Source organism: Myripristis murdjan, chromosome 4 (genome assembly GCF_902150065.1).
Source record: "Myripristis murdjan chromosome 4, fMyrMur1.1, whole genome shotgun sequence".
Classification (NCBI taxonomy): Eukaryota; Metazoa; Chordata; class Actinopteri; order Holocentriformes; family Holocentridae; genus Myripristis; species Myripristis murdjan.
The window spans coordinates 995,718-1,010,281 of NC_043983.1; the positions used below are offsets into that span (position 1 = coordinate 995,718).

Below are 14,564 nucleotides of genomic sequence, written 5' to 3' on the forward strand. Positions count from 1 at the left end.
GGTCTGTTTGACTGTAGAATAACACAACAAAGGCACTCGCAGAGGAGGTGGGCGAAGATAATTAACTGGTGCAGAGAACCTAAAGAGAAGGGTTTCAGGGAAGGAGTCATTAGGGGTTTGGGAGGGTTTTTTCCCGCTCCCCTTGCTGGGAACAAAATCCCGCTGTCATCATGTTTCATTAATACAACAGTCAGAAAGGAAGCCATTTTTGTTTTGCAGTTGCGGAGCTGACAGGAAGCTGCCGGGACGTCAACAAACAAGCTTTGGGTTAACATCACTGTTCTCTCCCAAGGCTGTCCAGACACGTTTTTTTTTATTTTGCTACCCCCAGGCAGGGGTGTCATGCCCCCCTCCCCCCCCCCCCCAAAATATCATGGTAGTGTTCAGCCAGCTGAATCCAGATGTTAAATGAAATGATCTTCCTGACTGTCATTATACACTGCATTTACCGGAGTAGCTTCGCTGTCTCATTATTTTTGGGAATGTGTGACAACCTGTTAGATTTACATTCATGGAGAGCAACGGATAGCAGCCGATAACAAAGTCATTTTTGTGCTGAGTCATAATACACCACATCGACATTAATCAGAAAGTGAATTCTCTTCAAATAACTGCAGATCATTACACATGAAGAGTTGATAGGCCTGTATAGAAGGTAGATGATTGTTTTGCTTACATAATTCTGAGATGAAATGAAGTCTGTGACAGTGCACCCCCCCCTCTCTGAATGAGTCAGTACATATGGGCAGCAGGTTTTTAGAGAAAACAACTCGTTTGTGCTGCCATTGCAATTGAATTGTCCAGTACGATTTTATTTTTCATGCAAAACAAGTCAGAGTTCACATATTTGAGGGGGGCCCCCTTAGTTTGAATGGGTGTGACGCCACTGCCCCGAGGCGGGGTGCAGTTATGTTTGTCTTGTCGTTTCCAGGGGGTCCCGCTAACAAAGCATGCTAAAAAAGAGGCAAGCGGTCAGTGAGATCCCCAGGTGAGGCTTCTCCTCACCTGGGGAGCCTTGCTGAAACCACAACACATTCCTCTCTCAATGATCTTTCTTTCTTTCTTTCTTTCTTTCTTTCTTTCTTTCTTTCTTTCAAGAGGGTTGGTTGTGTGAACAAAGAAATATTTAAGAGGCTTGTAACTCTGGGCACTCCTTGTTTGTGCATGTGTGCATGTGTGTGTGTGTGTGTGTGTGTGTGTGTGAGTGTGCGTGCATGTTGGACACAGCCATAGGGATGAATGTTTCGGTGGCCTCCCCTGTTATTAGGCCTGCCCTGTCATTACAGGATTAGAGTGTAGGGGTTGGCTTTGCGTGTGTGTGTGTGTGTGTGTTACTGTGTGTGCACGTATGCATGAGCTCACATACACGGTCCATACTCCTTTGCAGTTTTTCTCACAGTGTTAACAAAACAAGCAACTTATTTCCACGTTGCCGCTTTCTCATGTGTTTACGGGGCTGATCCCGGGAGCATTTGACCTCCATCATGAATAACACTCCACTGAGGGCTGCTCAAACAGGGACTTGCTAATTGAATAGTCTTCATCACGGCGGGGGGGCTGAAAAACGTTCAGCGTGCATGCCGTGAGACACATCCATCACGGCGTCGATGGAGAGAGGAGCAGGAAGAAGGGAAGAAGGAGGGAGGATTAGGCAGAGGAAGAAAGAGAGGCAAAAGAGTTCAGATTCATTATTTCACCTTGGCAGAGAGAGAGAGAGAGACAGAGAGAGAGACAGAGAGAGAGAGCACTGCAAAAACTCAAAATCTTACTAAGATTATTTTTCTTATTTCAAGTCAAAAATGTCTTATTTCTAGTCAAAATATCTCATTACACTTAAAATAAGACATGATCACCTCAGAAGTAACTTGTTTTTAGACAATTTTCACTTGTTACAAGTGAAAATTCACTTCAAACAAGTGAAAATTTGCTTGTTTCATTGGCAAAATTTGCCAGTGGAAAAAGTGAAATGAAACAAGCAAATTTTCACTTGTTTCAAGCAAATTTTCACTTGAAACAAGAGACAGTTGTCTAAAAACAAGTTACTTCTGAGGTGATCATGTCTTATTTTAAGTGTAATGAGATATTTTGACTAGGAATAAGACATTTTTGACTTGAAATAAGACAAATCATCTTGGTAAGATTTTGCGTTTTTGCAGTGTGAGAGGCAGAGAGAGAGAAGTGGAAAGAAATAGGAATGTGCAGGAGGATAAAAAGCATGGAAGTAAAGAGATAAAGAGAAATCCTCGAGTATCTGGGTCTTGATCAGCGGCTACTTCCTGTATCTGTGTGAGTGGCTCTGTCCCTGTCCAGGTGTGTGTGTCTTCCCCCACAGCAAGTTTGCATGTTCGTTTGCCTTCCTTCTACTATCAACTGTAGTGTGAGGATTGTTTTATGGCCTGTCTCGTTCTGCCGTTTCCCCCTCGCTCTTTCCTTTTTGTCTCGCAGCAGATTTGAAGGTACGAGCTGGGCTGAAACCTACAGCGGCTCAATGCAGAGCGGAGCATTCTGTGTGCACGGAGGACAGGTCTTAGTCACACCAAACTCGTTTCTTCCGCAACTCGTCCTTCTGGTTTTTTTTTTTTCTTTCTTTTTTGTGTGAGCTGGGCCCATTAGGCAAACTGCCAGCATGACTTGAGCAGCTTTCAGGGGTTTGTTTGCTTTGAAAAATCCCTCTCTCTCTCTCTCTCTCTCTCTCGCTCTCTCTCTCTCTCTCTCTCTCTCATCCTTTATCATCCATAGCACGAGTTTGTCCATTTGGCCGTAGCAGCCCGCAGAAAAGCTTGTTTTTGTCTGTCCTTGTGCACGGGAAGGATAACAATATATTTTTTTTTGGTCACTGTGCAGGTGTCTGATTTTCCTGCACAGTCATGAACATTGCAGGGCAGTTTGTCTGCAAGCTGTGGCAATAGGCCCTCTCTCTCTCTCTCTCTCACTCTCTCTCTCACACACACACACACACACACACACACATATACACACATCGGTACAACTGTGCAAAGACAACTGTGCAAACTCATATACCCACACACGTTAGGTATGGGTCATTCAGTGCTTTTGCTCTGTCCCATTGACTCAGGCTTGGTGCTCCATTGTTGGCACAATGCAGGGCTTTACACTGAATACACACACACACACACACACACACACATACACACACACAGGGCCTGGACAGGGCAAACGATACAGAAGCACGGAGAAAGGATAGCGAGGGTTACTGCTGCATGTGCACTCCCAAATGATCCAGCACCCAAACCACTGAGTCAGGCTGTGCAGGTGTGCATTTTGCATATCTGTGCTTCTCCCCCCCTGCACACACACACACACACACACACACACACACACACACACACAACTCCCTCCCTGTCTGTCATTGTGTTTCACCGTGCTGTCATTTTCACAGAGGTCAGCACTAATGACAGGCCAGTCGTACGCGAGGCCCAGTCGTAATACCAAACAGCAGGCATGGGAGGTGGATCAGCGTACCCAGCGGCTCAGCTACCTGTGTGTGGCTGCCTGGAGCAGGTTCCACATCACACACTGTCATGGTGTGAGTCAGAGGAAGTCCTGCAGCTAATGTGCACTCACACACTCTCTGAGATGAAGACAGCGGCAGGCCCTTATTTACACAGTAGTGACAAATGTGGCTCGTGCTGCATCTCGCTGCAGAGAGCAGAGATGTGGGGAGTGAGATGGAGAACAGGGTGGGGAAGGTGCAGTGACATTTGGTGGTCCTTGACAAAAAAAAAAAAATCTTGGGGCCCCTTGTGTTTTACCATGAATAGACTGATGTAGATCCAAAAGATGAACAGGCTGTGTGACACAGGGTCATATAGATTGTGTAGCATTCTGTTTTGAACTGTTTTAATGTATCCTCCCTTTATTGTGTATAAATGATGACACCATGCTGTTGAAACCAATTATCCCACGTGCAGCAGCGCTTTTACTTTGAATGGTTTTATTTCACCCTCTGAACAATTTCATTTTAATTCTTTTTTTTTTTTTCTTTTTAATTTTGTTTAGTAATTTCATGTTAATTCTATGTTTTGGGTTGATTTCATGGTAATTTTTCTTGGTATATAATTTTATATAACTTAATTAAAAGGATCATTTTTTAAATGTTTTTCATAATTATGTTTTTCTAATTTTCTTTATCTTGCCTTTTGTGGCAATTTTTTATTTATTGATCCTATTGTTTATTTTGCAAAATTTCAGGTAATTTTCTTGTCTTTTTCTTGTCTTTTTTTTTTTTTTGCTGAGTTTGGGTCATTTCCTGCTAATTTTGTCATCATTGTCATTAATTGAGCTTAAAAAAAAAAAAAAATCTGATTGGTTGTGAGGGCCCTGTATTGAGGAAGGCAGGGCCCTGGGCACTGTTCCTGGTATACCCAGTGGGGCCTGGCGGCTCTCGGTATGCAGTAGAAGTTGCGAGTCAGATTTGACCCTGTGCCACAGTGAGTGCATAATACACACTTCAACTCACTGAGCCTCTCAGACAGATTTCAAAGCTCCCCGCCCGTTTCACCCAAGGCGAATGAGCCAAAGCTTCATTCCAAACCCGATTCTGTCTGTTTTACGCAAGATATCTCTCTTCTTCTGCCGAGGCACTCCTCCATGTCACAGTTTCTCAGTGGCGTAATAGGGACAGGCACATATGCATGTCGGAAATGCTGTCACTCAAAGCACGTGTGGGAGGAATTCAATGGGAATTCCCAGCTGTAGGCACATGCAGGCTCTACAAAGCCAGACATGATTCAGAACGGGTCTTTGAGTTCAAGAGTGTCTGTGTGTGAGTGTCAGCCACGCCAGTCCCCAATGCAGCAGCGGTGGCAGCAGGTATTCGGAGTAGAGTCGTTGAAATCTTGTGTTATTTTGCCCCCATTTCCCATTTTGTTGTCAGCTCACCTGGAAAAAAAAAACAAGCAGAGACAGAGACAGAAAGGAAGCAGAGAAAGCAAGAGCTGGTGGTGGGACGGCCTGTTGGGCTGAGAGACCTGCTTGGAAATGAAAAGTCACACGTTTATCCTGTGGAACAGCCAAAAAAAGGAAAAAAAAATAAGGGTGTGAAGCTGAATAAAGAAACGTCTCCCACTTCCTTGCATGGCCAGGGACGGTGCAAGCCCACTTTTTGGCAAGCGTTGTTTCATCATCTTTTACTATCTTGTACAACAGCACAGTGGTTGAGATAATAACGGTGGCTGCATGCTGTGCCCTGAGCGTCAGGTAGTAAAAGACTCAACATTTATAGTCTTCTCTTCTCTGCTCGCACAGCCCGAGTCTCTGGCAGGGGAAACAGGAGCAGAGGATCCCTGTCCACCATTTTGAGGGCTGTGTGTGTCATTGCTGTGCATTTGAATGCGTCAACAAGCGGGAGTAAAAGTAACTCAAGTGTATGTGTGTGTTTCCGTAAAAAAAAAAAAAAAAAAAATCCACCTGAGGCATATTGATCTCTGTTCCAGTCAAGAGGTGCCACCCAACTTTATTACTGCTAGTTTTCTACTAATTTTCTTACAATTTCTTTAAACTAATCAGTCATTTTTTTTTACATGGGCCATTTCTTATTAATCTGCTCATCACCTTTTTTCCTGTGTTTTTGAAAGAAATCGAGGTTCACAAGCATTTAAACACCAGAAATCGGACGCTGATCCAGGTTTGAAAAGGGTTCAGAAAAGGCCGATTGAAGTGCATTGACCTCTGTTCCGGTCAAGAGCTTCTTTTGTGCCAACTAACTTTATTACTGGCACCCCACTCCACACACACACACACACACACACACACACAATCCAAACTTTCTGTTGGGTGATATATCTTGTGAAGTTTTACAATCTGTTATCCGCTGTGTCTGTGTGTGTATGTGTGTGTGTGTGTGTGTGTGTTTGTGTGTCACAGTGCCCTGTGGGAAGTGGAACAGTTTCTCAGCAAGACTCGCTGTTGTTTCCTTTCCCTGTAAAAAGCAAACGTCTAATTAAAACTAATTAGCGAGACAAGGAGCCGCAGTAAAATGTCACACAATACCTTGCAGATCACCCACCTAGATCTCTCCGTGTCTCACTCTCCCACTGCCTGTCGCTCTGTCTCACACACGGACTCAGAGAGCCCCCAACCTTTTGTCTAATTGGGTTTAATGATTACTGGCCCAGTCTGCTCTTGTCACGATAAGCTCCACGTTTTCACTGTTGGTGAGTTACTTCCCTGTGTACCTGGGCTGGAGAAATGAGCTTCTGCCTCTCCATGTGGATCGCTTCCAGTAATTTTATGACAATGCAGCAAAACTTCTGTAAGTTCAATTGATCTTGTGTGCAAGTCTGACCCGGCTGGTTCCTGTTTGTCTGCTTCCATTTGCAGAGACGCTGATGGACACGAAGTGGGCCACGACAGAATTAGCCTGGACAGCGCACCCTGAGACTGGGGTGAGTTTACTGTTGAATGTGTGTGTGTGTGTATGTGCATTTGTGAGAAAGAATGGACTGAGTGTGTATCTGCATGCCTAATTTAGGAAATCTGTAAGCACTGTTGTGAAAATTGTGAAATTTCATGTTGGACGCATTCATCTTTCCATGTTGATACATTAAGTGTCACTCCACATTATGTCTGTATGCACGGGAGCATGCTCAGGATTTTCTTTGGGCCTGCTTCCCCATGTCTCTACATATGTTCACACGCCTATCCGCAATCACACATTCCTGTACAACTTCAGCAGCAAATCACTCAGTGGAATATGCATGAGCATGCCACAGGATGCGCTTTTTAGCAAGCAGAAAAAAGATACACTGCGATCTGATTTCACTGACACGCCTAGTCACAGATGTTCCCTCTTCCCCACGCTTCACTGCATTTAAAAAAAAAAAAAAAAAAAAAAAGACAGTTTTTCTCATTCTTGTAGCCTGCAAAGAGTGAAATATTTCTTCGCGTTGACCTGTTGGGATTCCGGGCATCCAAATCTCCCGTGCACAAAGTGTGAATGACAGCCTCATCTTGCTTTCCCATGTTGCTCTCCCCAACGGGCCAAAGAGGAGGAAAAAGAGTCTTGACCCCTTTTTCTGCTATACTTCAAAGACCACCGGCACGCCTCCTCTTGCCTTTGTGTGGCCCTCCGACTTGGCCCTTGTCTTTTAAGGGTTGGGCCTCCATTTATTTTCCTTGCCCCGCTCACAGCAATGCCACCCCAGCTGTTCGAAGTCGCCCGCTTCCCTCCTTCCTTTACTTCCAAGTAACTAAGCACTAATGAAGCCAGACACACTGGCCACCTCAGCTGCAGTGATCAGCAGGACAACACCCCTGCCACCCCCCCACACACTGATGCCTTTCCCCTCCCTCACTCCCTCGTCCCATCCGTCCATCTCTGTTCTCTCCCACTGCTGCCCCTTTGCTCCCCTCCCCCTCATAAACCTGCTATGCAGCAGCGCAGCCTCCCACCAGCCCTGCGCAGGATGGCACACACACTAAACAACCCCTTTTCTTTTTTTACAACCGAACCCGCAACAGATGCTCCTTTTCAAGAGATATATAGCGAGGAGCCTCCTGCTCTCCAGATTCCCCCTTGTTGCAAAGCAAAAAGCTCGCTTGATTCCCCATTCTTGTTTGCATGGAGATGAATTTCTCCCCTCCTTTTTTTGTTTTTGTTTTGTCTCACGGCAGAATGCGTCATAGACAGTGCTTATTCCTGAGTTATCTTTCCTCTGCCCAAAACCCACCCCCCTTATTATTTTCCCCTTTCATCCTTCATTCGCACTAAAAAAATGCGGTCCCTGCTGCTGTTTTGTTTCTATGTCTTTATTTATGCACAATGCCCTCCGTTGTATGTTTATTTGTCTGCTTTGGCAGTCTCGCAGCAGGATGGTTGCAGCCCATGTTTGTGACAGGTGATGGTGGTTTAAGAGTAGGCGATACAGTGGCTGAGAGGGCAAACAAAGCAACATACTGAGAGGGCTTAAAGGGGAGGGGATAGAGCGAGGCTGACATTAAGTGAAATACGAAGAAACGCCCTTACAGACACATAGAAAGAAAATCATAAGAAATCCAAGACATCGACCCTCACACCACACAGACATAGACCCTCACACCACACAGACATAGACCCTCACACCACACACACACCCCCTCCACGCGAAGCTGTCCAGCCGGGTCTGAGTCACAGCGGTCTCTCTGTCTTGTTCTTGTTTGTGGAGAAGAGGCCACTTTATCTCCACCCTCTCGCTCTCCCAGTCCATTAAGCTGTTAGTCACGCTCCAGAGCGGTGCTCAGCACATATGGATAAGGCCACAGACAGAGAGCAGGACATCACTGCAGCCACTGGAGACAGCAGGCATATAGCCACCACGACTAGTGCGGTGTAAATGCCAGGTGTGAATGCCATAAATGTGCATGCATGTGTGTGTGTGCATGCATGTGTGAATGTGTGTGAGTGTGTGTGTGTGTGTATGCGTTGTGCAGTTGTGGAAAGATTATTAGAAATTACTTCACAAGTAGAAGTATTGTTACTTTGCTGATATTTTATTTAAACATAAGTACAACTGTAATACCGACTTGTGTAAAAGTACAAAGTCACTAATTCAGAATGTACCTAGTTACTTTTAGAAACAATAACATTCCCAGACTAGACCTTTTCCATGGTTTTCTGAATTTCTTTTGATGGAAAATTTGGAAATGACAAAGAAAAATTGCACTAACAAAGGAAAGGCAGATTACTCTTCTCCGGTCTGCTGAGAGACTGATCACTCAATTCTCCAAAATGTGTTTGTCAGTTTATGATGGTCACATTTCAGCATTTAGAGAGAGACAGTGAATTTGTTCTCTGTGTTGGATGAGGTTTAAAATGTGGCCAAGCACAATACTTAAGCAAAAATATATGTTAACTTGAGTAAATGTAAAATTTCAATCTTTAAAAGTCCAGATACATAAAAAAGCTACTCTATTACAGCACCATGAGTAAATGTAGTTTGTTACTTTCACTCTTGGTGTTGTGTACTTTCCTCTCATCTGCTTTGTGTGTGCATGTTGCAGTCTGGATTTCTCATTCTCAGTGACTGTGTCCACCCGTGTTGCCGTGCATGTCTGTGTGTACAACTGCATGTATGTGTGTATGTGCACATGTTGCCTCCTATTTGATTTCTTCTCTGCATATGAGTGTCGTGTCTGGATTTCCCATTTTCACTATCTGTTTGTGCCTGTGTGCGTGCATGCATGCATGCATGTGTGTGTGTGTGTGTGTGTGTGTGTGTGTGTGTGTGTGTGTGTGTGCATATGCTGTGTCATTAATCCCCCAAAACAGATGGGTGGTGAAGGGGGAATTCCATTTCTCATAGGGGTTAATGGCTCTCCTTGGGACTGGAATGAAGCCCCCAGGGTTTTCCATAACTGTACGCCGATAACAAGATAGCTAGCTAGTCAGCCTGTAGAGATAATAACTGTTTTTAGCATATTACTATCTGCCTTACAGACTTGTATATGCCCACAATGTGCTAAAACATGTTATGAGCAAGCTAAAATGTCCTCAGAATTAGCCTTGAAGAGCTACGCTAGCCAAAAAACCCTCATACTAATTGCTAGTACTTAAGCTTTTGGAGCTAAATTGCAGCCAACATTTAAAGCTAATCCTAGACGATGCATCTGTGTGTCTAAGTTCTCACGAAGGTCAGGCAGGAAAGGTGAAGTCCCTGTTTGGAGCTTAAATACCACTTTTCTTGCCTTTGTCTCGTCTGCTCCGAGGTCCAGATTCATCTGAAAGTAAAATCTGAAGCTTTGATTGGAAAGGACAAGGGGAACATAGAGTGGATTGCAAATCTCGCATAACGATTCGTCTTGTTGGAAATCGATGCCAAGAAACTTGACCCTTTTTCACATGACCTACTTAATTCATTCAGGTTTGGTAAGCAGGCATGCTGCAAGTGTCTGGGCCTGATGTGTGTCTTCTGGGGGGGTTACCTCTCTCTGTGCACACACACACACACAAGAAGAAAACACACTCAGACAGACAAATACACTAGCACAGTTTGGGAAAAGCAATTTCAAACACATCCACCCATTTGGCTCTATTGCTCTTTTGCAGCGGGTGATTTATTACGCTGAACTAAATACCCATTGACACTTCATGCTTTTAGCTGTCCCATTGACCCGGCTGGTGATTATCGATTCCCTCTGGTCGCTCTCTCTCATCGGCCCATCTTTTTAATGCCATGGCCAAGCGACGCCCATTCTCTCCTTCCCTCTCTCTCAAGGCCTCCAGGGTCTTGGATGAATAGCCTTGTCTCCACCACATCCATATTGCAGTCTTAATTAAGATCCTCAGAGCTTGAATGGAAACAACCAGCTCTACAGAACAAATTGGTGCCATTCTGTTGAGGTTTAGAGACTGTGAAGTGTTCTAAGACTGTCACACTCTTAGGACAGAAACTTCTGTCCCAAGAGTGCGACCTTTAGCCACTTCATTTTTTTTTATAGATGTGCCCTGGCAGTTAGGACCTCGGTATGTCCGTCTTTGGAGGAGACAGGGTGGCCAAGTTATTAGAAAGACTATCTTGTTACTGAAAGGTCACAGGCTCACTCATACTTTTAGCCAGTGCGAACCTGTTGAAATATACCTGATCAAGACACTCACCCCCTATCTGATTGCTTATCATCAGTTGCCAAGGATAAAAGCTTTAGGCAAAATAGAAATGTAGTGTATTGTATTAGTCTTGAAGGAAAGGTGAAGACTCTCAACACAGCTCCCACACATGCACATACACACAACAGCAGTCCCTGTTTGAGGGAAATTGATTTGATCGTAACGTCCTCATCGGAGATTGAAAAACGCATTAGACAGTGTCTCACTCCAAAGCTTTCATAGTCTAGTTTGCTTGCGCTCATGTAATGAAGCTGGTAATCAAAGTTTAGAAAATTAAATCCCATTTTATCTTTGGTAATTCACCCCCTGGGTACTGTTGCGGCATTGAAAGATGTAAAAGAGTGTAAAAAGAGAAACCATGAAGGTTAACCAGCGTCTTTTCCCTGACTACATTAGAGGACGATGCAATCATTGCTCCGTAATTGAAGCGTAATTGGTTGTGAAGCAATGTGGCTGCTACTTTCAAACAGATATGAGGTAAACATGCTGTGGTGGCTCTGCAGTGGGGGGGCTGACAGTTTGCCGTAATTGTGATGAATTCGCTGTCCTCGTCCCTGGCTCTTCGCCACAGTAGCCAGAGATGAAAAGTGTAGTGTGGCAACTGCAGGGAGAAATGCTTGGGATGTAATTTAAAAGACCCCAAAATTTACATTTCTTTTACGTCTATCTTGCTAGGTCATAATATCCCTTTTATACTTGTTCTTTCTTCTTTTCAACTGCAGTTGTACAGAGATAGGCAAATGTACATGTTAGAAATCTGTGTAGATGAAGAGACAGACAGGATATCTATCGCTCTGTCTCTCTGTCTTTCCTCTGTCTTTCAAAGGTATCGACAAACTTGTGCAGCATCTAACCTATCCCTGTGCCTTTCCTCCGCTTAGCAGTCAGAAGAGGTGAGTGGCTATAAATGTTTACAGTATCTAACCTATCCCTGTTCTTCTCCTCTCTGCAGTGGGAAGAGGTGAGTGGCTATGATGACGCCATGAACCCCATCCGGACGTACCAAGTTTGCAACGTACGTGAGCTCAACCAGAATAACTGGCTGCGCAGTGACTTCATCCCGCGGAAGGATGTTCTGCGTGTTTACGTAGAGATGAAATTCACTGTGCGAGATTGCAACAGCATCCCGAACATCCCAGGTTCCTGCAAGGAGACTTTCAACCTCTTCTACTATGAGTCTGACTCAGACTCAGCCACAGCAACCAGCCCTTTCTGGATGGAGAACCCCTATGTCAAGGTGGACACTATTGCCCCAGACGAGAGCTTCTCCATGCTTGAGTCAGGACGGGTAAACACAAAAGTCCGAAGTTTTGGACCACTGTCTAAGGCTGGGTTCTACTTAGCCTTCCAGGACCTTGGTGCATGCATGTCGCTCATTTCAGTGAGAGTTTTCTATAAGAAGTGCTCCACCACCATTGCCAACTTTGCCGTCTTCCCTGAGACTGCGACCGGGGCGGAGGCAACATCTTTGGTCATCGCACCAGGAACCTGTGTCCCCAACGCCCTGGAGGTGTCTGTGCCTCTGAAGCTTTATTGTAATGGGGATGGTGAGTGGATGGTGCCTGTAGGCTCCTGCACCTGCTCATCTGGATTTGAACCAGCCATGAAGGATACCCAGTGTCAAGGTGAGTGTTTTTGCTGCAAACATTTTAGGTCAGTCCAGGATTGCATTGATCTAGTGGTTAGAGGGGTGTCGTTAAACTGGATAACTCATAACTCAAGCATAGATCATGTCAGCAAGCATTCACCTTGAGCAAGTCAATGATTCTCTACCAACTCCAGTGCTGTTCTACACACAGAAAAATAACAAACAGAAAAAATAAAGAATCATTTAAAGAAATGGTTTGTTAAAAAAAAAAAAAAACTGTGGACAGAATGGTTCTTTGTGGACTTTGTGGAGTAGCACCACTCTGAAGAGCTATTTTTGGTTCCAGACATCTTTATTCTTCCTTTAAGACAAGAGATTTAGCTGCCATTTTTATGTATCTTTTCTCCACCACTAAATAATGGCATGTGATGAGAAGGCCAGAAGACAGCAACACCAGGAGTCGAGTCGATCAGTTTTGTCAGGATTTGATGCATCATGGAGAAGAATCTCATGTACCGTAGGTCTCATTCTCAAAGCGTAACTGTGAAAAATCCAACTATATACTGATGATTTACGTAAGCAACTGACTCTGAGTGGCCTGAGAGTATTGACTTGTTATTCAGCTAACCTCCCTGCAGACACAACCTTCCCTGGGCCAGCTGGGAGTGATAAGACAATTTCCCTACAAGGATCACTGATATACCACACTATACTGTTAAGAAAAAAAAATACATTTACATTTAAAGCACATATCTGAAGCTCTTACACATATTGAATTACAAGGAGTGAGCAATGGTGGGCCAGTGTTTCACTCAAGGACACCTCATCTAGATATGTGGCTGCTGACGGGTTTCTTCTTTCTTTTTTTTTTTTTTGTTTGTAACTATTTTTTAAAAATGATTTGATTTCTCTTTTTTTGGTAATTGCCATTTTTTGGACATTGTAGAGTAATTTTCTCGCAATTTTTTGGATAAGTTTCTAATAATGTACTTTCTCCCCGATTTTTTGCTAAATTTGTGATCATTTTCTTGTTTTTTTTGTTATTCATTTGTTGCTAATTTGAGTCATTTTCTTGTAATTATCTGATTTCTTGCTCACTTTGAAGTCATTTTTTACAATTGTTTACTTATTTCTTGCTCATTTTGAGTCATTTCTTGCTATTTCGCTCAGTGCACATGTTCCCCATGTTGTTGAAAGAAATCTTGTGAATTTTCTCAGGCTTCAAAGGGTTAATTGAGTTTTCAAATGAATCGGATTGGTTGTGAAGGCCTTAGGTGCTAATCTGCCGGGGGCCTGGCATTTCTTAGTTGGTTGTAGGTGGTTACAGGTTAGAGGACAATCTCTGTGACCACTCTATTGTCCAGCTGCCCACATTACCATCAACCATTTTGTTGCCTTGTTTTCTTCGACACATTAATCCACAGGCTGCAGGGCAGAATAACACACACTATGGGACACTGTCAGCAGGCTGTTCATTACTCTGACCTCACTTTGGCCCGGCAGCTGGTTGATAAATAAATGGAAATGCAGAGGAGGCTGTCAGTTTATGAGTGCTGGGAGGCCCTAAGATGGTTTCAGGTCTGATGGAGAACATGACGGGTTCACAGAGGTTAAGACCAAGGTGAATTAAAACAGCAGGGCCTCAGCTGAAATGGAGTGCAGGTGACAGCGAGGGGAGGGAGAGGAGAGGAGGGGGGAATTGGAGGGGGAGTGTGTGTGTGTGTGTGTGTGGTGGGGAGAGCAGAAAATTAGACCTTAGGTACATAGGGCAGGAAAGATGGCAAAATGAGAGACAAGAGCTGTGAGGGTTATCGATCGGCAGGCTGATTGTGAGGCAGCTGTGGATGTGTATGCGTTGCGTGTGTGTGTGTGTGTGTGTGTGTGTGTGTGTGTGTGTGTGTGTGTGTGTGTGTGTGCGCGCGCGCGTTCTGCATGCAGACGCGTCAACATCCATATAATCCTTACTGACTGGGTTCAAAAGGATGAATCTCATAAAAAGCAGAGAGACGAGGCAGGGAGGATCTTCTGTTAGTATCCATATCAGTGATCACACAGAAGGGAGGGGTGCGGTTTTATGCATTGCCAGCCTTTGGCAGACCCTGGATATTGAATGTATGCCCACCTTCAGAAGAAGAGCGTGTGTGTGTGTGGTGTGTGATAGAGGTCGAGCACAGTAAATCTAATGCAGTGTGTATGTGGTTAAAAACTAATTTGTTTGTTCCTGGCAGCTCAAGGTTAAAGCCCTGGCGACTGAGCCCTGATAAAATGTTCTCTAATCAAACCTCACCGGAAACCATGAGGGATAAATCTCACTCCGTTCTCCTCTCCACCCCTAGTTTTGCTGCACCTCGCCTCCTCTTATCCACTCGCCTT

At 44.4% G+C, this 14,564-nt stretch overlaps 1 protein-coding gene across 5 annotated transcripts in view; it reads left to right on the top strand.

The window, feature by feature from the left end:
• ephb3b (eph receptor B3b) overlaps window positions 1-14,564 on the top strand; it is an 84,055-nt gene that overhangs the window by 39,178 nt on the left and 30,313 nt on the right. For all 5 annotated transcript variants that reach the window (XM_030049425.1, XM_030049428.1, XM_030049426.1 and 2 more), the window contains exons 2-3: window positions 6,343-6,407; window positions 11,556-12,228. In XM_030049425.1, the coding sequence (XP_029905285.1) occupies window positions 6,343-6,407; window positions 11,556-12,228 (738 nt within the window). The remainder of the gene's footprint in view (window positions 1-6,342; window positions 6,408-11,555; window positions 12,229-14,564) is intronic.